The 25,995-nt window shown below is 40.0% G+C and overlaps 1 protein-coding gene across 1 annotated transcript in view; it reads right to left on the bottom strand.

The window, feature by feature from the left end:
• Positions 1-19,568, bottom strand: part of LOC113421276 (uncharacterized) — a 124,076-nt gene extending 104,508 nt beyond the window's left edge. Inside the window, exon 1 of the mRNA XM_087965391.1 lies at positions 19,496-19,568. Coding sequence (XP_087821517.1) covers positions 19,496-19,516 — 21 coding nt within the window. The 5' untranslated portion in view covers positions 19,517-19,568. The remainder of the gene's footprint in view (positions 1-19,495) is intronic.
• Between the last annotated feature and the right edge of the window lie 6,427 nt (positions 19,569-25,995).

Raw genomic sequence — 25,995 nt, 5'->3', positions numbered from 1 at the left:
ATATTACACACACATACACACACACAATCACACTTACTTTAATATAGCCATCTTTGAACAATTATATGTTGCTGAACTTAATCCTAGCTGGAATTAGTCCTGTTCTCTGGGTTCGCTCATATAAACAAGTTGGTAAGGGCCAGTACATGGAGACTGAATCCCAACAGGACAAGACCTTGAGGGTGAGTTAGTGAGATGCTTTTGACTATGAGAATTGGGGGGACTCTGTCCTTTCTGAATACAGGTAGTCCTTGACTTCGTTAAGTGAGTTTTGCCCCATTTCACAACTTTTCTTGTCAGTTGTTAAGTGAATCACTGCAGCTGACAAGTTAGTAACCTTGTTGTTAAGTGAATCTGGCTTCCCCATTGACTTTGCTCATCAGAAGATCTCAAAAGGGGGAAATCACATGACCTTGGGACACAACAAAGGTCATAAATACGAACCCAGTTGGCAAGCATCTGAATTTTGATCACATGGTCATGGAGATGCTGCAAGGGTCATAACTATGAAAAGTGGTCATAAGTCACTTTTTTCAGTGCCGTTGTAACTTTGAACGGTCACTAAGTGACCTGCTGTAAATCGAGGACTACCTGTGCAACTGCATGCCTTCAGAAAGAACAGAATTTGAAAGTGTCCCTGGGGTCATCTTTGCTGTATGAAGCTCCAATAACTTCTGTGGCTAGGGGTGTCTAGCACCAGCTTTTGTGATCTATCAACTGCAATTTTCCTGAACAAGGCTGTCATGGCTGTCATAACTATGATCAGTGGTGGGATTCAATTTTTTTTACTACCAGTTCTATGGGCGTGACTTGGTGGGCGTGGCAGGGGAAGGATACTATAAAATCTCCAGTTAGAGGTGGGATTCGCCGGTTCTCTGAACTACTCAAAATTTCTGCTACCGTTCTCCAGAACTGGTCAGAACCTGCTGAACACCACCTCTGGCTATGATGGTGAAAGCATTGCTATTACAGGTAGGTCTTGATTTAAACCAAACATTTAGCAACCATTCAAAGTTACAGTGGCACTGAAAAAAGTGACCTATAATCAGAACTTGTATTTAAAATCGTAGCAGCAGCCCCTGACTCACACGAGCAAAATCTTGGCAACTGACATGATGGTTGCAGGGATCATGTGATTGCCATTTGCAACCTTCCCAACAGGCTTCCAACAAAGCCAATGGGATAAACTGGATTCACTGAATGGCCACATGATTCATTTAACAACTGCAGTGATTTGCTTAATAACCATGGCCAAAAAAGTCATAAAACTGGGCACGATTTGCTTAACAACCGCCATGCTTAGTAATGGAAATTATAGTTGCAATTGTGGTCATAAGTCAAGGACTACTTGTATAATGTCCTCCTCTTGTGTTTGGTGCAGACGGTAGTATTGCTAAAAAAAAAAAAAAAAGCTGTGCTGACTGCCAATCAGCAAGCCAGCCAGATCAAAGGCTTTGTTAGAGAAATATGTATTGCCTTAAGCAACTTGGGACCAGTGTTAATCATCAATGCAGTTTCTCCTGCCTATGCCAAGAGCCACAGAATATGCAAGTCACCACAGTATCTTTCCCCTTGAGTGGGGTGGGAACGGAGATTTTGCAGTATTCTTCCCCTGCCACGCCCACCAAGCCATGCCCACAAAACCAGTAGTAACAAATTTTGAATCCCACCACTGGTCAAAAGGGGCTTGAAAGGTTTTATCCTGAATGAAATTGAAGAGGGAGGGGCATTCAGGATGCTCTTCCCATTGACTTTGTAAGGAGCCCTTCTTAACACTTTTCAAGCCCCCTTTGACCAGTGGTGGGATTCAAAATCTGTTACTACAGATTTTGTGGGCGTGGCTTGGTGGGCATGATGTGACTTAGTGGGCATGGCTTGGTAGGCGTGACAGGGGAAGGATACTGTAAAATCCCCATTCTCTCCCCACCCCACTAACCTGATTTCCAGCTCCATTCTCCTGTGAAGGGCAACAAAAGAAGACCCAGCCGATCAGCTGGGACTCGGGCGGCAGAAAATAGGTGGGGTGGGGCCAGTCAGAGGTGGTATTCCACACTACTCAAAATTTCCACTACTGGTTCTCCAGAACTGGTCAGAACCTGCTGAATACCACCTCTGCTTTTGACATAACTCATCACCCACTTCTTGTCTGCATGTTTATAGCATGAATGTGTATATCTATGTATATATCTGTATTCTTTCTTGTTTTTCACTTTTAAAACTGAAACTTTTGTTTGCATTTGGAATTCTACTGTTGACTGTAAACCATTTTAATATTTCTGACAGAGGGAAGAAATAGACAAATATAATACATTAATATAAATAAGGAACTGCCTGGGTTGACTTGCACAACATAAGCCTGAGATGTGATTGTCTGGTCTTTGGCTCAATGTCCTGTGATGGAAGCCATGGGCTTCTGCACAGGGCTGGTGACATTACACATGTCATAATGTCACATATATCATAACATTATTGCCTAAATTATATAAATCATTTTTATATGGAACGCATGACATTGTGATTGTCATTGTGCCTTGTGCCAGAAAACAATGAACACAGTTCTAACTGGCAAAAGCTATCCCTGGTCCCAATAAAAGTGGTTTGCCAAGCCTGGCAATCAGGAATTAATTCTTACAATAAATGCTTGTTCTACTCTTAACCAACTTCACATATCACATTAAATTAAGCAGAACTGGCTGTGTTAACACAACATATTAGGTTATAAACCATGGCTGATTAACTGGCTCTTTCTGAAATGATTTCTAGTTGTTTTATATTTATATCTCTCACAGGATTATACAAAGGGAAAGATAAGCTGACAAATATTCACGTTTCATTTAATCATAACATGGTTTGGTTGGGTCTTGCTTACCCTACTGTCTATACAGGCATCCATTGTGGGCTCTACTGTGGTTTTTGCTGCCCACACCCTGGCAACGGGCAGGGTCTGAGTTCAGAGCCCTGGGCCTCTCATGGTAAATGAATAAACACACGGACACAATGTTTACTCGGGATGAAAAGGCCCTGAACAAAAGGCAGGTACCTCCTTTTATTAGGTTGCTTGCAAGCGTCATAGCAGGAACAGGGAATTTTTCCTTATAAGGTAAACTACATAATTATGCTAATACAAAAACTATACCATTGCTGGGGTCTTATCACCTCTGCTCTTAGCCCTGCCCAGTTACTTTCTTCTCCCACATAACTTTCGTTTCTCCTTCTCCCATAACTTTCGTTTCTCCAGCCAGCGCCCCTCCCAGCCAGCATTCCACAAGGTTGACCACTGCAACTTTTAGCATCCATTTATTATAACAGTTGTATATTGCAACACTCTACGGCATGATTTATGACCAAGCATTTATGTGTATAAAATATCCAGCATATATTGGCATAGGCAATGTACCAGTTATATACAAGTTTTGGTTTGGTGTGAGCTGGTAAACTCAGTATTATATCCATAAAGCCATATAATTAGTCCATAGCAGATATGGGACTTAAATTGATCTTTTATTGTTTCTCATCTTCCTGTTAAGGAATGGAAACTGGAGAAACAGGGAATAATATTTTAGAGCTGTATTCACATGTAAGCTTTTTTGGGAGTCAGCGGTGCAACTAGATAATTTTAGATTCTGGACTTAATGATGTGTTTTCTGTCTCTCTCACACACACGCATCTTCATTTTATGTAATAGTTTTGTTTATTTTTATTTTTATTATAATTTTTATGCATATTTCTCAAAGTTAAAAAAAATCCAAAGGTTAAAAAATAAAAAGCTGCTTCAAGGTTTTTGTGGGTTTTTGCCCAATAGAATGTTACTAGGTTCTCTGTAATCACATCCTTTCAGCTCTCCTTGTTTCTATTTTGTTCTTTAAGCCTTGTTTAAGAACCTCCTGCTTGTTCCCTCTGCTGAACAGTGCCCTGGAGTTCTACCCACTCCTTCTGCCCAAACAGCACCACTTTCAGATTAAAGCAAGACTCAGATTGTACTTCTGAGTCAGGCTGAGTTGATTTTTGTTTAAGAAAGCCCAGACCTCCAGCACAACTGTCTTTGATAGCACTGATCTCGGAAAATTGATAGATCTTTAATGTAAAAAGAAACACCCAGGTCTGATCCTGTGGACCAAAGGGACAGGTCAGCTTTCAGATAACATGGTTTACCTCTGAACTGAGAGAAAGGAAAGATGCAACGTTGACACACCTGTTTTTGCTAAAAGGGGAGTGAGACGAGATGAGAAAACTTTGTTAGCAGGAGCATGATCTGACAATGTGGATCTCCAAATCAGCCAACCTGAAGATGCCCTGCTATGCTCTTCTGCTTGTAAAGGCTGCTAATATGGGAAACTGTCAATTCAATTTGCTGTCAAAGGTTACCTCATTTCAAGAGTAATCTCTGCAAGCACAAGAGAAACCTTTGAAGTACAGAGAGATTGATCATGAAAAAAAAATTGTAACACGGCAGCTCCGGCCCTGTTGTCTGCTGTACAGGGCAGCTTCAAGCTTTGCTAGTCTAGAGAATGGGATTGTACTACATCTCCCCTCTGTGTAAAAACGTGTTTTTTGGGGGGTGGGGGGAGGAGAGGGAAATATGAATCACCATTTCATCTCTTCCTGTGGGTGGTATGGATAGCATTTGATCAAATCAGGGAAAAGGATGAAAGAGGCACTTCAAGGCAGGAACCATTGCCGTATTTCCCTCATTGTACAGAGTGAGGAGTGAAATGAATAAAATACACATTATAATGATGAAATTCTCCTACTGAAGCAAGACAAGGGGATATACTTGGCTTTGAAGAGGGTATCCATAAGGAAGTTGTGACTACATCATGGAAACCCCACCCATTTTACATGCATCACGTATGCAACAAACATAAAAAAGAATGACAATTGTGTGGTCATGGCCACCATTTTGACTTTTTTGACCTGTCCCTGCCCTCCGGTGAACATCCCTGTGTGTTCCTACCAGAGGCCAAAACAAAACAGAGTCCCCCAAAACCCCAAACGTTTTTTTTTTCAGTTTATTCAGAATTCAGAATATTAAATTCAACGGATAAGATTTCTCTGTTTACTTTCCACTGAGGCGCTCAAAATTGGCTAAGATATATTTGCTAAATACACAAATGACTGAATGTAATAATTTCCAATACATAAAGTATTGTTACTACTTTTTTTAGTAGGGTTGTGGAGACTGAATCCAAGATTTCAGAGAATCTAATTTCTGGTATTTCAGAGGCAAAGAAACTGGACTTTCCCAGTCTAGTGCTATCCAACTGACAGTTTTTCTTCACAAAGTGAAAGCTAGTTACTTGCAACTTATATCTCTTATTTTTAGTCCTGGTTTCTGTGACCATGGAAAATAGTTCACGATCATCTTCCCTTTATGCATCTGACCGCAGTTATAATGGCTCCCCTCAGTTTTTTCTTCAGAGTAAACATCTCAAGTTCATCAGCCTAAACTCACAATGCATGCCCACTCCTGTTTCATTTTTTTTTTTTTGCGCTCTTTATTCTTTCCAGGAATGGGGCACTCAGAATCATGCTGAGGTGTTGCCTCACCAAAGCTGAGTAGAGATAAATAAGAACTTCATGTATCTTGGCATTGTGCTTCTTCTAATGATCTCCAGAACTTTGTTACCGTATCTACCACCTCCCTTCTTTTCTGCTTCCGATGTTGCATTGGATAGAAGCTTTTGGCAAAGCTCCTGTGACATGGATAATAATGTATACAGTACATTCTTTTAAGGAAAGAGTTTCATTGTATGTGCAAGTGAATTTGGAAATGGAGTTTGCTAAATTGCTGAAATGCATTGCCAAAATCAGATTAATCTCTTTGGGAAATAAACAAAAACTTGCAGTTTGGACCCATCTTGGCTAGCCCTCGGTTATTTAAAATGAAGCTTCTTCTTTAGCATTTGAAACCCATATAGAGGCTGAAGAGGGCTGGGATGATCAAAAAGATGAGAATGAGAAACCTCAACTAAGGAAAAAAAAAACATCTGAACATATCTACACTCAAATCACTGAGCTACGCTACACTATAATATTTAAGCAAGTAACCAATTTACTAGTGGGCCTCCAAGTTGCACTGAAACCAAAAAACAAATGAACAATGACCCATTTTCGCGGAGGCTCTGGGTGGGGGAAAAATGGGCCTTCTGGAAGTCCAGAAACAGGCTTGTTTCCAGCTTCCGGTGGGCCTCCAGAGGCCAGGAGAGGCTTTTTTCACCCTTCCAGATGCCTGGAGGAGGCCTCTGGACCCTTGGGAGGGCGAAAATGGCCTCTCTGGCCTCTGAAGGCCCACCGGAAGCTGGAAACAGGAAGTTCTGGTAGGCCCCGCCCACCATGGCCCTGCCCACCCAGCAACCGGGCAGTGAACTGGTTGCTGGGATTTTTGAATCCCAGCCCTGATTGTGACCTTGGCTTTTTCACACATTGTATGAAATATTTGCTATTGAAACACCACAATGTGCAAGTCTGGCCCTTGAGGTTTGAAATGGTACTGTATGGCTTAACATCATGTGTGATTTATTCAACAAACATTTTTGCTTTAGCATGGTATAGAAACTCACTCTATTTTTTCTTCTAGATAGAGACTATAATTTAAACATATAGTAAGTTGTCCTGTCCAGTTTACTTACTAGATACTGTGGATGGACAATTTCAAGAGCCGTACTACTCTACCTTACTAGATTAGGACTTTAAAACTGAGGACACATACAGAAAGAAGACTGACCTGTGTACTACCACACCAGAGGTGGTATTCAGCAGGTTCTGACCAGTTCTGGAGAACCGCTAGCGGAAATTTTGAGTAGTTCAGAGAACCAGCAAATACCATCCCTGACTGGAGATTTTACAGTATCCGTCCCCTGCCACATCCATCACTCCATGCCCACAGAACCGATAGGGAAAAAAAATGAATCCCACCACTGTACCACACCCAACCCAAACCATTTGAGCAGAAATTGTTTTTCTTCTATCACGAAGTATGATCAGTATCAATTATATTCCTGCAGAACAATGTTTTCTAACCCTGTCAATATATGCTGCTCAAAAAATAAAAGGAATACTTAAACAACATAATGTAACTCCAAGTCAATCACACTTCTGTGAAATCAAACTGTCCACTTAGGTAGCAACACTGATTGACAATCAATTTCACGTGCTGTTGTGCAAATGGAATAGACAACAGGAGGAAAGCATAGGCAGTTAGCAAGACATCCCCAATAAAGGAGTGGTTCTACAGGTGGTGACCACAGACCACTTCTCAGTTCCTATGCTTTCTGGCTGATGGTTTGGTCACTTTTGAATGCTGGCGGTGCTTTCACTCTAGTGGTAGCATGAGATGGAGTCTACAACCCACACAAGTGGCTCAGGTAGTGCAGCTCATCCAGGATGGCACATCAATGTGAGCTGTGGCAAGAAGGTTTGCTGTGTCTGTCAGCGTAGTGTCCAGAGCATGGCAACAACCCAGCATCAGGACCTCCGCCTTTGTGCAAGGAGGGACAGGAGGAGCACTGCCAGAGACCTGCAAAATGACCTCTAGCGGGCCACAAATGTGCATGTGTCTGCTCAAATGGTCAGAAACAGACTCCATGAGGGAGGTATGAGGGCCCGTCATCCACAGGTAGGCGTTGTGCTTACAGCCCAACATCGTGCAGGACGTTTGGCATTTGCCAGAGAATACCAAGATTGGCAAATTCGCCACTGGTGCCCTGTGATCTTCACAGATGAATGCAGGTTCACACTGAGCACATGTAACAGGCGTGACAGGGTCTGGAGATGCCATGGAGAATGTTCTGCTGCCTGCAACATCCTCCAGCATGACCGGTTTGGCAGTGGGTCAGTAATGGTGTGGGGTGGCATTTCTTTAGGGGGCCACACAGCCCTCCATGTGCTCGCCAGAGGTAGCCTGACTGCCATTAGGTACCGAGATGAGATCCTCACACCCCTTGTGAGACCATATGTTGGTGCAGTTGGCCCTGGGTTCCTCCTAATGCACGACAATGCTAGACCTCATGTGGCTGGTGTGTGTCAGCAGTTCCTGCAAGACGAAGGCATTGATGCTATGGACTGGCCCGCCCATTCCCCAGACCTGAATCCAATTGAGCACATTTGGGACATCATGTCTCGCTCCATCCACCAATGCCACGTTGCACCACAGACTGTCCAGGAGTTGGGGGGTGCTTTAGTCCAGGTGTGGGAGGAGATCCCTCAGGAGACCATCCGCCACCTCATCAGGAGCATGCCCAGGTGTTGCAGGGAGGTCATACAGGCATGTGGAGGCCACACACACTACTGAGCCTCATTTTGACTTGTTTTAAGGACATTACATCAAAGTTGGATCAGCCTGTAGTGTTTTTTTCCACTTTAATTTTGAGTGTAACTCCAAATCCATGGGTTGCTAAGTGTGATTTCCATTGATAATTTTTGTGGGATTTTGTTGTCAGCACATTCAACTATGTAATAAACAAAGTATTTAATAAGAATATTTCATTCATTCCGATCTAGGATGTCTTATTTTTGTGTTCCCTTTATTTTTTTGAGCAGTGTATAATATGAAACGCTATTGTAGAAGAACAGGGGAAATTCAACTTTAAATTAATGTGGCTTAAAGATACTGGTTTAAAATAATGCCATGTTCACCCTGGCAAGAGAATATCTGAGGCTGAACTCCTTGGTTTTCCTCAAATTTAGGAACCTGCCAGTTCCATCTCACCCAGTTCAAATACTCACATGCTTACTTTTAAAATTCCTTTCAAGAAACTCTGCAATTTCCAACATTTACCAAAGCAATAAAAAGGCAGTTACCAACACATTTTAGTAAAACTCCTGTACAGTCCTGAGAGAGACCAGTTTTCACATGTATAACCTTCACCCAGGAAAGGGGTTACTCGTACTTCCAGATATTATGAACTCCTAGAATTATATGTAATTATCCATATTGATGGTAAGAGATGAAGTTGAAAACTAGGTTTTATTTCCCTTGCTTCAGAAATACAGTTTTCCCTGCCTCAATCACATGATTTATATAAAATCTGGCTGCTTCAAAAATAGCACTCACTGGAAATACCCAGGCTAGTTTTAAGGACAAATAATGCCAAGGCTAAAAGATAGTGTTTGTCATAAAAATTCTTCCCATAGATTATTTGAAAGTCACTGGAATCTTCCAACAAAGGGACTTGATATAAATGCCTTCTTTCTCTAAACAGTCCTTCTCTGCAAAAAACATTCTGTTGACACTATTATTGGTTGGTTTGTAACATTTATTGGCTGCCCATCTTACCTCAAGGTAACTCTGGGTGGCTTACAATCATAAAAGATAAAAACTGTATAAACTAAAAGACAGGAAAGTTTTTTGCAAAAGATTCAACATAATTTCTTTGCCACCAATTCTGAAACTGTATGGACATGATTCAACATCCTAAATATCATGATAAGAGTTGAGCATAAAGAAGAAACCTAACTTTTGAGGACAAAAAGGTATCCAAGTTCAAATATTTGATGGATTTGGAAGAAATCTGAAAAGACTCTGAATATCTAGTAGATAGATAAACGGTCAGGTTGGTAGAGGTTGAATTACATTTTGCTGCACTTCAAAAGTCACTTGGAAGCCTATCCCAGCTTCTTCTCCTTCTCAAACATGTTCTATGCATTCAGCAGAGACTTGCTCCCTAGTAAGTGTACACATAGGACTATAACCTAAGCATTTAATGATAACCATCCCAGACTGGGGCTTTGTAAAAAATCAGAACCAAAACAGGAAAATATGCTCTGTTATTCCTCTGGTTGTTCTCCACCCTTCCAAACAAGTCATTTTGTTTTATTTATTTTCTAGTCTCCCCTCTCCCTCCTGTATTTTATCTCTGACCAAATTCAGGGCAGCAGAGATGAAATACCACAAAGTTGCTCAGTCCTTGGAAAACATCAGGACTTGGGTGTTTGTGCAAGAAGAAATGAAATGGTGACAAAATATTTCACAGGCAACCAGCCAAATATATACAGCATGTCCTTTGTTTTCACTGAATCATTCCAGTTATTGACCCCAGTCTAGAAGTGTTCTTCCCTAGTGGCACTTTTCCAATGTGGCCAAACTGCCTTTCACATTCCAAAATTGTCTTTTGCAGACACCAAAAATCAGCCTTGTTAAAAGTTGATCTTACCACTTCTGCAATCAGGCAACTATGCTGACTGCCACAATTCACTTTTGCAACTAGCAATCATTAATGCCTGGCAGCTGTGAATGACTGGCTGCTATGACCTCTTAATACTATCTGCAGGGATGTCATTGCAAACCCTGACAAGTAAAAACCGAAAAGGGGCTTTTACAAATATCAGTATAAATGAGGGGTGGAAAAATTGTCCCACCAATTAGGGAGGAAGAATTTATATAAGATCTGCCGTTCTCGGTTCTCCAAGTTTCTAAAGGATCTTTTCTGGTTCTTGGGTAGCCAAATCTTTCTTACACTGATTATGTTACCTTGTTTGGGGAATGAAATATCTGCAAGAAAACAACCAAACTGTTCAAAGAGCACCAAGAACACCCTCCCAACTCAAATCTTTTTTTCCATTTCCCCTTTCTTCTGCTTTGTTTGTAAGTTCTTCTTAGCAATGCAAGGGGCTTTCTTGAGAGGCTTCCGCAATAAACAAACAGCTCCAGTTTGGATTCATTGTACAAACATGCATAATGCTGGAAATAGAAGTATTGTTTGTCTGTTGATTATTTCACCATATCATCAATATATTATTTTTGAAAGATATATCCCAACTGCCCTGGGAAACTTTAAGACCACCAGTCATAGTCCAACGCTGACTTTATGTTTGATCATTGATTATCTTCCACCAACTGAGGCTGGTAGGATTTGACATCCCAAAAAAACAGGTGAGGCCCAACATTTATGGCTCTCAAAATTCTGTTCACTTTGGACAAGAAAAAAGTTAAATTGTTTTCATTTGAGTCTGGCTCTTTGAAATTTCATGGAGGCATCCAGGCCATTTTCTTAGCATGACACAGAAAACGGTTTAGCCCTGCCTTCTTAATCTAATGCAGGGGTGTCAAACTCATGTCATGGCGGCATCACGTGACGTATGGTGACTTCCCCCCCCCCTTTGCTAAACAGGGCATGGGCGTGGCCAGCATGTGATGCATCTGCCCAGTGGGCCAGGAGTTTGACAGCCGGGATCTAATGCAAAAGATCATTTCTTCCCTTTTTGGTTTTAATTTTTTGCATGAAATTCTCCACCATTTCCCTTTTATTTTCATTTTGTTACATACTGTAGAAAGTGTGGGAGTGACAATTGACTATCACTGATTGATAGCTCAATAATTATGTTAAATTTCCTTTTGGCTTTGTTCTCAAAATCAGGCTTCTTTTGGTAATGCATTAATGAACTTAATTGTGACAAGGTGTTTAATCAATATTATCTAGAATTTCTGGGACTATCAAATCCAGTACCTGTCAATAGTGGTGTCCCCCAAGGCAGTGTTCTAGGACCAACTCTCTTCATACTCTACATAAACGACCTCTGTGATCATATTAAGAGCAATTGCGTTCTCTTCGCTGATGATGTAAAGCTGTTCAATACCACAGACAATACTGCTACCCTACAAAAAGATCTTGACTATGTATCAGAATGGTCAAACAAATGGCAACTTCAAATCTCAACAAATAAATGCTCTGTCTTACATATTGGCAAAAAAAATCAGAAAATAAAATACAAGCTGAATAGTCAAGATCTTGTTGATGACCCAAGCTCTGTAAAGGACCTTGGAATACTCACCTCTAATGATCTAAGTGCTAGAGCCCACTGCAACTACATAGCCAAAAAGGCATTAAGAGTTGTTAACCTAATCCTACGTAGCTTTTTCTCTGGTAATATCACACTACTAACCAGAGCATACAAAACATTTGCTAGACCAATACTCGAATACAGTTCATCAGTCTGGAACCCACATTACGTATCTGATATTAGCACAATTGAGAAAGTCCAGAAATATTTCACAAGAAGAGTTCTCCACTCCTCTACTCGTTGTAGAATACCTTATGCCACCAGACTTGAAATTCTAGAACTAGAAAACCTTGAATTACGCCGTCTTCGGTCTGACTTAAGCATGGTATATAAAATCATACATTGCAATGTCCTACCTGTCAATGAATACTTCAGCTTCAACCATAACAACACAAGAGCACACAATAGATACAAACTCAAAGTAAACCGCACCAAACTTGATTGCAGGAAATACGACTTCAGCAATAGAGTGGTCAATGTCTGGAATACTCTACCCGACTCTGTAGTTTCTTCCCCAAACCCCAAAAACTTTAACCTTAGACTGTCTACTATTGACCTCACCCCTTTCCTAAGAGGCCTGTAGGGGCGTGCATAAAGCGCACCAACGTGCCTACCGTCCCTGTCCTATTGTTTCTCTTATTCTTTTATTTTTCTTATATGTACCCATTTCATGTATTCACAACTATGTATACATTTATACTTATTATCTTGTAAACAATTGGCAAATCAAATAAATAAATAAATAAATACTTATTTTCCCCTAGACATAGTTGGCGTAATCCCTTGCTATACAATTGATGATCAAGGTTCAGTTATGGGGACTGACTTCCAGGCAGTTCCTGACAACTCTTAAGCTTGGTTTGCTTTTGGTAAGCAATTGTCTACTTACCCTTGTTGGTGAACTACCCCAGCTGTATAAATTCAAAGAAAACACAATGCCATAAACCCTAATTTACAAACCATGATGGCTGCATTCACATAATATAGTGTTTCTCAATCACAGCAACTTCAAGAGGTGGGAACTCCGACTCCTGGTGGTTTCCCAAGTTGGGTGAAGAATTCTGGGAATTAAAGTCCACACCTTTCAAAGTTGCTTAGGTTGAGAAACATTGATGTAAGATACTGCACCAAAGTCAAAGAGAACATCATATCTTAGCAGAGTGATTCACAAATAATTAAATGTAGCCTTCATACAAATGATAAACAAAACATGACTGGGATCATAGAAAGTAATAGTGTAGCTGGAGTGTAACACAATAGTGTAACACAACCAATAATGATTTAATAGTGTAACACAACCAATAATGATTTAAACTATGATTGAATGAACCAGGGTTTAGTATGTCACATGAATGGGACAGCCATTGTAATGTTGTAGACTGGCTCTAGGGAGTTCTGGGTTCAATCTCCCATGATAGCTCACTGGATGATTTTGGGCCAATTCTTCATTCAGGGATGTTGTAGAATTGTCCTATTTCACAGGGATGTTGTGGGGAGCAATGGGAGGAGTGAGAACTATGTGAACCACCTTGAACAAAAGGCAAGACATGCATCTAATAATTATAATGAATAACAGCCTTGTCTCTTCATTTGAAAAAACAGAAGGGACTAGTAAAATATACAGATCCTTGCAGGTTTTTCAAGCTATTTGCAATTTAAAAAGAAAAACAACAACCAAGCACAGATTTTTGTGAGAAGCCCTGGCCTGGGGAAAGAAACTGTCAGATGCTTCCCTCTGAGACAGACAACAGTTTTTCCAGTAAAAAAGCAGAAAAATGGGTAACAGGGGAAGGGGGGGAGAGCAAAAGAGAGAATTAAAAGAAGAAAACAAAGGAGGTGGGAAAGGAGGGCCATGTGTCACTGCTTACCTCAGAGCCCAAATTAGAAGCTGGGTAAAAATATAAAATCACAGCAGGAAATAATGTGTTTCTTAATATAGCAACCTCAAATGGGAGCAAGAATGAGAAGTAGGCGGCCTCCAAGGGTTGCTACTCGGTTCCACCCCTCCCTGGCAGGCTGATTAATATATCTGCACTATGGGTGTTTATGTAACAAAGAGCCCCAAAGGCCAAGCCTGCATCTGAAGGATCCCTGCAGGGGTCTGCAAGTTTTGCCTTTCACCCCCTAGGGTATTAAGTGGGAGGACATACATTCACAACTTCCTCTCTCAGAAGACAAGTCCTGTTGCAGCAAGATGCACCAAATTATGTTTCTCCTTGAAAGCTTGCCTTTTCCATTCTCCATTTTGGCCTCAAACTGCTGTCCTCCTATTTTGTCACATCTACGAAGAGCCTTCCGCTCTTAGAGCAATGTTGTGCTATGCAGCCCATCTTTTGGGTCAAAGAGGCCATATGCAAAGGCAAATTATACTTTTATCATCATGAAAGTAGCTTGATCTTTTTTCAATGTTTTATTAAGTTCTTAAAGGGTTAGGATTGTATACACTGCCATGTGAGAATTCCTTTTTGTTTCACATCATGTTCTTTAAACAAAGCCTAGAATGATATGTAACCTGGAATGGAGGCTGCCATGTTATATCTTGATTCACACATCTTCCTCAAAAATCAGTGTGAATCAGCAAGTATTCCTTTATATGCAGAAAGATTTTACAAATTTCACAAATACTTGGTTCAAGTGAATTTCCTTACTTTCTCCTGTAAACCCTGCTTTGACAAAAGTATGAACTTCCTTTTTAAAAAAATTTTGCAAGTTACTTTATTGCATCTCCCAAAAAGATGGAATATGTTCTACGTAACCTTAAATCTGGGGGGAAATTCTGCCTTTAAGGTTTTTGAACCATCTTACCACATTAATATTCTTGTAAAATTCACCAATAATTTATATTATGTTTCTATCCAAATACAGCCCAATGTGGCAGATTTTCCTACCTAAGCTTTATATGGTTCAGCCAATTAAACATGCAAGAAGTCAAAAAAACAAAAATGAAAACATTAAATATCTGGATCTGTTTAGGGGCCTATGTGGTTTACAACTGTTTCTGTAGACACATTTCATTTGTTTATGAAAGTACATTCATAGGATTTCAAATATTTTTCAAAAATGGAGAAGAAGGGAGAAGATGGGGAAGGAGCATCTCATTCCAGCTGTAATTTTCTGACTTGCATATCTGGAGAAAACAAGCATGCTTTTTTGGCAATAACAGAGAGCATATATCCTCTTTGCCATCTGGAAGATGAGATTTTATTTCTCTACTCTTGTCATTGCCAGCACCATCATTAGATCTTTACAGGAAGAGAGACAGATGGAAAATGAAGAGATGGGGCTTAAGTACGCAGCACTGCCAGATAGATCTCTTCAATTCTATTCAGAGAACTCTGTGTCAGATAGTTCACAGGCAGCCTGATCCTTGACAGATTACTCAGTGCTGCTTTCTTCCTCCCGCCCTCTTCTTGCTCTAACTAGCTGGCATTCAGAGATGGGGGTGAGATCAGCTATCCTGACAAGAAGAACAGAGTGACTTTGAACTTCCTGAGTATTTATTGCTGCATGTGATACAATCATAAAAACCCTCTGTGAATGAGTTTTCCTTTTCCTTTCCTGTACCCTTTCCTTCTGCGTCAAGACTTTTTAAATTGTAAGTAGGAGCTGTAAGAGCTTTCAGGCTGGAATGCTTTATATACATAAATCACCAAGGGAACAGGCAAGAAGCAGGAGCCACTGATTTCTATAGTACTTACAATATTACTGCATCATTCAAATAATGTTTTATAAGACAGACAACTGCTTATTATAAGTCACAGTTCATTCCAAATCTTTTTATCTAGTATCTTGCAAAATCACTATATCTGTGCTGTTCTTAATCTATTCATTTATTAGCTTTATACCACTTTAAACTATTAACACACTTTGGTGGGTCAGAAGTGTCATTGCAGGAGATGGCATGGCATATTCTGCTAGTTTCAAATTAAATATTTGCTTCTTACTTGCTTTGCTGTCCCTCTTATTCATATTTGTAACAAAAAGGTCTCAAGCTATTCAATACCTGTTATCTAGACTAGAGGAAGACAAACTAATGCTTTTGCTAGGAGAGTGTATGGGCTGAGTCTTTCAAGGTATTCCTTCTTTTAGCCTGGCAGTTCAAAAGCCTAGGATAATCACTATAAAGAGGCAATTGTACAGCACAGATGATTGTGTTAGTTGTACAGTTTGGTCTGTATAACCTCCTGAAATAGCCTATGGCTAAATGCCTAAAATAGCCTCAACCTGAAACAATTTACCCTGGTCACAGTGTTCCTTTGAGGACAAACTCATTTAGAAAATAAACTCTCCTGGAGATGGAAGAATTTATTAAAAAGAGGGGCCTTTATTAAAAAAAAAAAAAAGACTAGCAGAAGGGGAAAAAATGAATTACTGAGTACTGCATGCCAGATATGTCCACTACTGTAGGTTGTCTTTTGCCTAGAGAAGATTGAAATTGCCACCATGTCTTGATAGGACTCTGCCAATCTACAGGAAGAGAGAAAGGAAAGGGGATGTGGATCCATCCCAATGGGTTTGTCCTGCTCATGGACTTCAGCTGAGAATGAATAGCATCTTTTCTGCATTTTGTATCACAGCTGAAGCAGTTGCGTCCTGCTTCACGGCAATGACTCAGCCTTTGTGAGTCATGGGCTATATCTCTGCCACAGAGGATTGTTCCCAATCTGGAAATGAGAATGCAGCAATCACAGTTTGTCTCAGGAATTGCAGATGCTAAAAGGCATCTAAAGAGAAGCAAGGGAACTGGAACTCTGCTGCCTGTTACTCTTTTCCAGGAATTTACGAGCAAAAATGCGAGGCCACATGTTTATTTAAGTAGGCTAAAATTAACTCCTACTTTTTTTTAAGATGGCATGATGAAAATTTCTCAGGAAAGAGGGATAGGGTCCGGCCTGGTTCCATCTTTTATGGATAGGAATGGAAATTTGATTGTGATGCCAAGAAAGCTTTCCGTAATAGCACTAACAGAAATACATCTATTCAAAATAGCAAGAAAGAAGCTTTTTGTAAGTGAATTCATTGGGATTTACTTCCAAGTAATGCATATAGGTTTACCTCCTCTTGAAGGATTTTTGAAATAAATAAGTGTTGAGATACTTATGGACTGCTGATCATTGAGATACTGTAAATTTGAGTAAGTCAATTGATCTGAAATCAGCGGCATTGATTTCAAGGCAAAAGGAAAATGCCCTTATTTAGATGATTTAGATTTAGTTAGATCTCATTGGGCTGGAACTTTGCATAAAGCAGTGACTTAGCTACCATCATTTGTTGAATTAAACTACAGCTGAAGGAGGCAGAAACTTTGTGTATGCAGACCTTACTGGTTTCATACATGCAATCTCTGCCCTGGGCCTGAGACAACTCACCACGGCCATCTCACCGCAGAACAAGAGTTACACTAATATTGAAGAAATAATGGAATAGAATAATTAAAGAATGGATGCCAAAGGAGGGGAAAAATGAAATGAGAATGACAAAAATTGAAATATTTTTAAAATTATTTTAAATATTTAAATTGAATTGCCCCATGGAGAGTTGTCCTGCAGTGAGTTGTCCCATTCTGCTCTGCCCTGTTGACTTCCTTTCCCATGTTTGGCACATAGAAATCTGTTGTCAGATTGTCTTTAACTTTTGTCTTCCTAGGGAATGACAGAGTTTCATCCATGAAGGCAGAGGATGAATTTGGTGCAATGACAAAAAAAGCAATTCAAATTATGACTACTAAGAAATCCAATTGTTTGTGACAGCTTTGACAATGGTATGAAAGATGTATTTTTGTTCTAAGCAGCCATTAGATGTCCAGATCTGCAGAGGCTTCCAAATGAGGTCAAAAACGTTTGTAATTTCTAAGCAAGATGACCAACCTCTTAGATATGGATTACGGGAATTGTAGTCCAACAGAAGTGGAGGAACACATTGGTACACCTCCTACCCACAACTGCCTTTAATCAAACAGGCTATTCACATTTTTCAAGATCAAACACTCTGCAGCACTTAATTTTAAAAGAATGTGCCCGTGAGAACTTAAGCACTCTGTGAAAATTATTATTGGTTTCCGTTCCAGCTGGTCAGAAGGAAGCTTCCACTTATCTAGAGCCAACATGAAACCTATAGCACAGTGAGCTGAGAAATGCAAAAAAAGAATTGTTTTGAAGCATGTGATCTTCAAAATTGCCTTCTGTGTAATATTTCTGTTGCAAGCATGGTATGCCCCATATTAAACATGTTTTTTTTCCTATTTTGCAAACTTCCCCTCTCACATAGATTTGGTTTATCTACCTGCTCATAACAATGTTTTCTCATGTTTGTTTTGCATGTTTTCTCACAAGTAACATCACCTAGGTCCATGGAAGCCTATGCCTGTATGTGGCCCATTCTAGGAAAATTCCTGAACACAAAATGAAAGAATGGATGCAATCCTGCCAGCAAAAGGTTTCCATTCTTGTAATAGAATTTCCTCCAGGTGTCCTTATCAGTACTACCACAAGTATGTATGTTTGTTAACATCCTTTTTTTCTTCCTTACTGAAAATCAGCTGTTCAAACTAATTCTGACAATCAGATGTGAAACTGATATATCAGTCAACATGCCTGTGCATTCCCTTGGCTGACCCTAGCACAAGAACAGGGGATATGGATTTTAGTTCTATGAAGAAGTATTAATTTTATAGAGATAACCCTGAGAAATACACAGGACTTGTAGTTCAATAATAAAGGTGGATAGGCAGCAAATTCTACAAATAATGTATTCAAGAAATAAATATTAAACAAATTGACGCATTCAGTTTCTTATCAGTCATCTGCATACACCAGCCTTTTCCTATTTAAAGCTATCCATATTAATTCCCTTCCCCTTTAGCTCTGTTAGTTTTTTTAATCCCTCACCTGACTCTACTACTAAAATTAACTGGACTATATTAAAATATAACTTTCTGATATGAATATAACTTGGGTTATCTAGGTAAGCCCATCAGCTTTGATACATTAGCAGAAGAGAAGCAAATGGAAGCCCAAGGGCATAATGTTAATTCTTACCTTACTAAACCATATACTTCATCTGTACATTTCATATTTGCACAGCTAGCATTCATAGTCAATCATCACATCTCAGCCATACATACAGACTTCAAATCTTGGCACTTGATGCTTGGTGCAGGAATTTTTGGTTATAGTTCTGTACACAAAGCTGAACATACGTCAACAGAAGTACCCTACAGGTTTAACGAGAAGATATTTGCAGACCAAGGGTGGGTTCATATATCACATTAAGCCATAATTTTGATTTGCTTTAGGGTGTTGTATGAATCCAGCTGTTGTGATTTGTAAAACATGGCTTAAACGGGAGGTGTAAAAGGTTAAATAGAGTCTTCCTGGATATGAGGGCTCTAAAGATGCTGTTCAAATTGGAATGAGAGCTCTCTTGTCTCACCTGCTGGGATGAGGAACAGGCAACCAAGGATGGGATGATAAGATAAAAACTCTTGTTTTTCAACATGTGGCATGGATCATGTTTTATGGATTAAAAGATGGAATATTAAACCACCTGTTTGATTTCAGCACAAGAGTTCACCAGATTGTCCCATAACTGTTGTATCATATCTGCTAATTTGCCAGAGAATATTAATGAACAAAGGCACCGGAACCATATAGGTTCCCCCCACCAAAAAAAAAAAAAAACCCATTTCCTCTTTTTCAGCTGCAGAGTTTCAACATACCCAAAGTTTCCTGTTTTCCATTTTGTTCCCAGGAGTTCCTGGAATCAGCTATTAGAGATTAATGAAATCCCATAATAACCCAGGGGCTTGCGAATTCTCCCTCCCACACCCATTTCTTCACTTACATCATGTGAGCAAACAAAAGATTGCCTTGTTCCTTGATGTGAGTCACTGGTGTGACATCAGTCCCAGTTTGTTCAATAATCAACCAAACTGGAAATGTTTCTGTTTTCCTCTATGGTCTTATTTACCTAGGTATGCCTTTGTTCCTCTCACTTGTTAAGAGGTCAGTATTCATCTTAAGGTGTATTTTTAAAAATCTGCTTGCTTTGAAGGATGGTTTTACTTGCTGAAAGTGTCTTTCCCTCCCTACTTCTTGTGTCCCTCCTGGACACTCTGCAACACATCCTAATCACAACCCTGCTGTGAAACGGCCTGCCTTGCTTGATGACAGCAACGGCGGCATGCCCTTAATCTGTTCCCATCTGTTACACACTGACATTTCAGCACCAACATCAAGAGCAGCCAACATTTTGTTGCCTCAGCTAAAAATAGCAGCCCTCTCCTTCCAACAACTCACCACAAATGATTAATTACTTAATAAGATGGAAATGATACCTAATCTGGGGCAGTAACTAGGCAGGAGAGGACCTGAAGCATTAGAAAATACCTAGAACTATTCTGATAAGCTTTAAGATAATATCCTTTGGGAGGGGGGGTGGAATCCCCCAGTTCTTACTCAACTCGATGAAAGATTTGATTTAAACATTACTTCAGAGTGGAAAAGAATTTCAGAGGAGTTCTCACTGGTGAAGTGGGAGTTCTGGTATTTATTATCAGGTAGAGAAGAAATGTTTGGACTGACTTTTCTTTTGCTGTACAACCAGGCCTTCAGACTCCCTGGCTTCTCACACTTTAATTCACCCCAACATCTTTTTCCACTCAGCCTTCTCAGAAGCTCTATTTCCCGTTAAGGGGCAGCCCTGCTCTTGGAAAATATTAGAGTTTGTTTTTTCCTTTCCCTGGAAATGGGAATTATTCAACTTCACTGCCTAAAAACCAGATGGAAATTCTCAGAAGGCAAGTGGTTCCCAGCTCAAATCACACTTCAACGTTACCAAGTATCAAGAAATATGGGTTGTATTAGCAAATATGATAACCCATAGTTCATTTAATGGTTACTTTGCTTTATGACATCAATGTAAATTATTCATTGATTTCCTTTTTCACATGTCATACTAAGCCATAAATGAATGGTCTGAGATTTTTTTTAAAAAAACTCTAGGCTTAAATATGGCTGCTGTATAATACGTCACACAAACTCAATTATTGATTTCTCTCTCTCTCTCTCTCTCTCTCTCTCTCTCTCTGTGCCTTTGAGTCAGTATTAACTCCTGGTGACTGCCTGAAATTTTCCTGGCAAGCTTTCCTGGTGACTGCCTGAAGTTTTCCTGGCAAGCTTTTTCAGAAGTGGTTTGCCCTTGTCTATATCCTATGGCTGAGAGGAAGTGACTAGCCCAAGGCCTCCCAGCTGGCTTTGTGCTTAAGGCAGGACTAGAATTCACATTCACCTAGTTTCTAGTCTTAAGCACTACAACCAACTGACTCTTTCTTAAGTTTAGTAATGGTGAATAACCAAATATACTAGGTTGATTCTGTGAATGAGTTCACACAGTACACTAGACTATGGCTTGTTTAAGGATTTTATTAAACTACAGTTGGATAGATTCACACAATACCTAGGCCAGGGGTGTCAAACTTGTGTCATCACGGTGATGTGACATTTTTCCCCCTTCGCTAAACCAGGCATGGGTGTGGCCAGCGCTTGATGCATCTGGCCCGCGGGCCGTGAATTTGACAGCCCTGCCCTAGACCATAAACATTAGTGAGTTCATGCAGCAGGTTAAACCAAAATTACCAAACATATTGCACAAACCCATTCCTGTCCAACCAATTCCACTTCTTACAAATGACTTAAAAAGAAAGAATTCAGTGAGGTTTGCAATTCAAGCTAAGTCACAAATTGTTATTAGGAATTATTTTTGTGGGAGCAGATAGGCTAAATGTGTTGTCTGAATCCAATATAAGTATAATTTGTAAACTATGGTTTATGCCAGCTTAGTGCGAGGTGAGGTTACAGACAACTGTAACTTATTCAAAAACATGATTTAATGCAAAGAATGACTCAGGGAGTTGCATGAACCCAGGTTTGTGCAGTGTGTGTTATACAAACTAAAAAGATATACAAGCTAAAAATCAAGCAAATTGCATTGCAACTTAGCTTAATGTTTGAACCAGATCAATGTATCAGAGAGTTCAGAGACCTCTGGCAGATTTAACACCCGCAACTCCATTGTAAGCCTGACCACTGGCACAACTAGAAGTTCATTGGGATTACTTGAATCCCAATGAATTGGGTCGTTTGGATCAGATACACGATCACATGTGGTGAAAGATTCAAATAGAAGAAATGGGACACTCCTGCAAGCAAGCAAGCAAGCAAGCAAGAAAGCTAACATGGAGTTTCAGCTCCTCTCCTATGTTCTGAATGAAAAATGGGGGAGGGGGAAAATTAAATTAATCTTTTAATATTAAACTATGGTTATTAGCAGCAAGAGGAAAAAATCAATCGGTCTCACAACAATGGAACTTTGATCTTCCCTTGACCCCATTTCTATTGTGGATCTGAAGGCTAGCAGAGTTCATTGTCTATGAGATGGGATCATGAGCATCTGGAGGCAAACATCCTTTTTCCTAGTTTTCAGGAATTCTGCCCAGATTACTATGGCAGGAATTCTCTCCGCCAATCTGTTTCCCTTGCCCCATTTTCCTCCCTTAAGTAGCCCTTCTTTACATAGTTATTTTATTCTCAATGGGATTGAAAGACGTAGCTATGCAATGCAAAGAGGTAAGAATTCCTTGCTTTTGGCATTGAAACCATAAGCATTTCATATATTCATCCAACCACTTTATGTTCAAAACATCAGAATTAGAGAACCGGAGCAAAAATTCAGACTTCTCCTTTCAAACAACGGACACTGAGATCTTCAAAAGCAACAGAGGTGAATTTTCCCTTTAGTTGGCAATTCTTACTCCCAGAAAGCCATTAGGTCTGGAATGAAAATACCACATTGCTCCAATGGCAAATAGCCAAGTTCACCCATCATGCAAAGCCACAATTTTCTTAGCTATGGTTTTGTTTAAAAAAAACAACCATAATTGAATGTGTTACTACATTATATCAAACTATAAATAACCAATGGTTTAGCTTTTCAAATTTAGCGTAGTGCTTTTCAAGTTTGGCAACTTTTCAGATGTGTAGTTTTCAACTCCCAGTATTCCCCAGCCAGCATCATGAACCTAGTCTACTGATAAGAAATAACACAATTACTATTAATAATTAAATAAAAAATAAATACATAATTGTATATGCTGCCACACTCCCAACTATTCAACTTGCTATATATTTGAAAAACAGAAAGTATATTTATTAACTGAATTTCACATGAGCAAGAAGACATGACATGAAATGTACTCTACACAAAATATACTATCAGAAAAAAGAAAAGAAAAAAAAGAAAGCTGATTAACAACCAGCAGCTTTAAATTTTATTTATGTATTTATTTGATTGTTTGTTTGTTTTTAGAACATTTATTTGCTGCCCATCTCATATCCAACTACTCTATTCTCTAAGGGTGCCATATCTAGTGGCCATCCAGATTTTTCAGTTCAGATGTGGAATCTCAAGTTAAAAGGCATTGAAGCAATAGAGAGTAAAATACATGATGGGCCTGTTTCACATATTCTGAGGTTTTCTTTCAGTTATAACTCTATCCAAGATCTTCAAGACACTTCTCACCTGTCTTTTCTAAAATATATCCAGGGAAGAATAGTATCTTTTAATTATTTTTCTGTTAATTATTTTTCTAATTATTGTGCAGTCCCATCATATAGACACTTAGAAAGGAAGGAAAGAGCTTTTGTCTCCTTAATTTCAGGAAGACATCCTGCTTTTAAAGGATTAAGAACAGGTCCAACTATAAAAGATGGCAATCCTGTACCTTAAGTTGATTTGCAACTGCTGATGTAAGGGGATGATCAATGGCAATGAATCATTAACTTTATGGAGAATGTGGTGCTTGGTACTCAGACTATTTGTACTATTTCCAATAAGAGGGTTCAAGCCAGAATTATTTTGGCCTGAAGCTAGCACAGAGCAGACCCAAGCTGGAAAGGGTTGGACTGAAATCCACACCACATTTTAAATTTAGTGGCTGACTTTAAGCCAATCTATCTCAAATTCACCCAATTATTGGAAAGATAAAAAAAGTACTTCAGTGCTTTTAGAAGAAAGGGTGCTATTATATATAAAGCTGTCATAAACTTAGAGAATTCCCACAAAAGGGTTATACAGAAAGGGCAGGGAGACGCTTTCAGAACAGTTCATCATATTCTAAATCAACCTTTCTCAACTAGTACCCTCCAGCCCACATGTTTCAAATATTTGGGGAAGATGCCAGGTTGGCAAAACCTATCTTAAATCAACAAACTCTTGATCTAAATTTTGTTGTTCCTTGCTGAGTTTTCTCACTACACAGAACTTCAAAGCCACAAGCCACATGCTCGATTAGAGTGCTGTGCAAACCAAATTCATATGGTTAGTCCCACGGTTCACGCAAAGCCAGAAAATTCTGATTGAGAGAAAGCATGGGCAAACCTGTCAGGCAAATAGAGCTGCTTAATTTTCTGGAATTTGCAAAAATGCATAGTTAAGTAGATACGCAGATAGATGGATCAGCAGATTTATAGATGTGTGCATGAAATGCATCTTCCGTGGCACCCAAAATACTGGCACCAAATAATCCAAATTAAAAGGCATTGCAATTTAGAACCAAGTGTAAGATTGGCCCGATAACTCAAAGACATCGCAACTGCTGGCTTGAGCTATGGAGACTAACTCAAACCCTCAAAAGTATTTGGCGGAGGGGGATAAAAAGAGAGAGAGATAAATCAAAGAGAGGAGGAACTCTATGACCCCCGTTTGGAAGGATTGCATTGGGAAAAAGCAAAGGCTTCTCCTACATTGTGTCAGCTTTGCCATGACGATTGTTGGATTTTCCTGCCTCCTTCCCCCCCCCCCGGAGAGATTTCGTAAGAGACCACCACTTCTCCCGGGGAAACAGAGCAGTGGGGGTGTGGAGAATAAAGCTGCTGCTCTTTTTGGGAAAGGCCAGAAGGACCACACCCGTTCCCACTTGAAGGCCTGGTTGGATTCAGTTCAGCAAAGCTTTATTATTGGCATCGTGTGCTGAACAAGAACAACAAGGAAAAGGGGGGAGAGGGGAAAGAAGTTTTGAGCTTGTTATCAGAGTTTCTTGGTTCTCTCTCCTATAGCTTTCTGGGTCTGTGGGAGAACAAAGCCATCCTGACACCAGGCATGTTTTCTTTCTAGAATTTCTTGTGATGAAAGAGGGGAAGCAGCAAAGGATGGGATTTCTGGCTGAGGAATTCATGCTGGCTGGGGAACTCTGGGAGTTGAAGTCCACAAGTCTTAAAGTTGCCCACTTTGGAGACCCCTGTGCTAAATCAATGCAGGGTATCAATGAGGCATAGATCTGCATCGGGTGATACAGCTGCAGCAACCCCAATGCAATAGGGCCTGGTCAATAGCACAAGGTGCCATTCCAGCCACAAGCCTATCAATAGGCCAATATTCTAATCTAGTGCAACTGAACCAGAATTGGCTTTGAGTACCCAGCAAGGAAAAAATATAATCTCCCAAAGCTGGAATTAAGGGGCTGGAATGCCATTAAAAATGGCAGATTTTCTTGATAACAGACTAGCAGAGCTGGAAGGGATCTTGCAGGTTTTCTAGTCCAACCCCCTGCTCAAGAAAAACAAAAACAACCCTGTACCATTTCAGACTAATGGTGGTCCAATCTCTTCTTAAAGAGATTAATTTTCCCGGAATAGTTTTCCTGGAACTATCCCAAAAATGACACTAGAGTTACACCAACATGTTCCAGAGTAGGCTTGAGGGTACCTCAAGTTGCTTTCCTTCCGTATTGTTCCACTAGACCAGGGGTGTCCAACCTTGGCAACTTTAAGACTTGTGGACTTCAACTCCCAGAATTCCTCAGCCAGCAAAGCTGGCTGAGGAATTCTGGGAGTTGAAGTCCACAAGTCTTAAAGTTGCCAAGGTTGGACACCCTGCACTAGACTTTAACTTGGCTGAGTGGCCACTTTAAGAGGAACCGGGATATGGTTGAGTGCATGTCGAAAATCAGAAATCTGGATCCAGAGCAAGAACAAAAAGAACACAGGATTTGTTTCTGGCTTGGAATCTAAAAGAGAAGAAATGGTAAACCATGCATGGTGTCAGGTGGTGTCTATATGGTCTGACGTCCCATTCACTTAAAGGGAAATTAATGAGGCAGAGTGCAATCCTGGCTGTCAGCAAAGCCAGGATTGCACTCTGCCTCATTAAGAATGATTGATG

The sequence above is a fragment of the Notechis scutatus genome, chromosome 1 (genome assembly GCF_049901735.1).
Source record: "Notechis scutatus isolate UNSWTSFEM ecotype Mainland chromosome 1, rNotScu1.2, whole genome shotgun sequence".
Classification (NCBI taxonomy): Eukaryota; Metazoa; Chordata; class Lepidosauria; order Squamata; family Elapidae; genus Notechis; species Notechis scutatus.
This window is presented reverse-complemented; position numbering and strand designations above follow the sequence as displayed.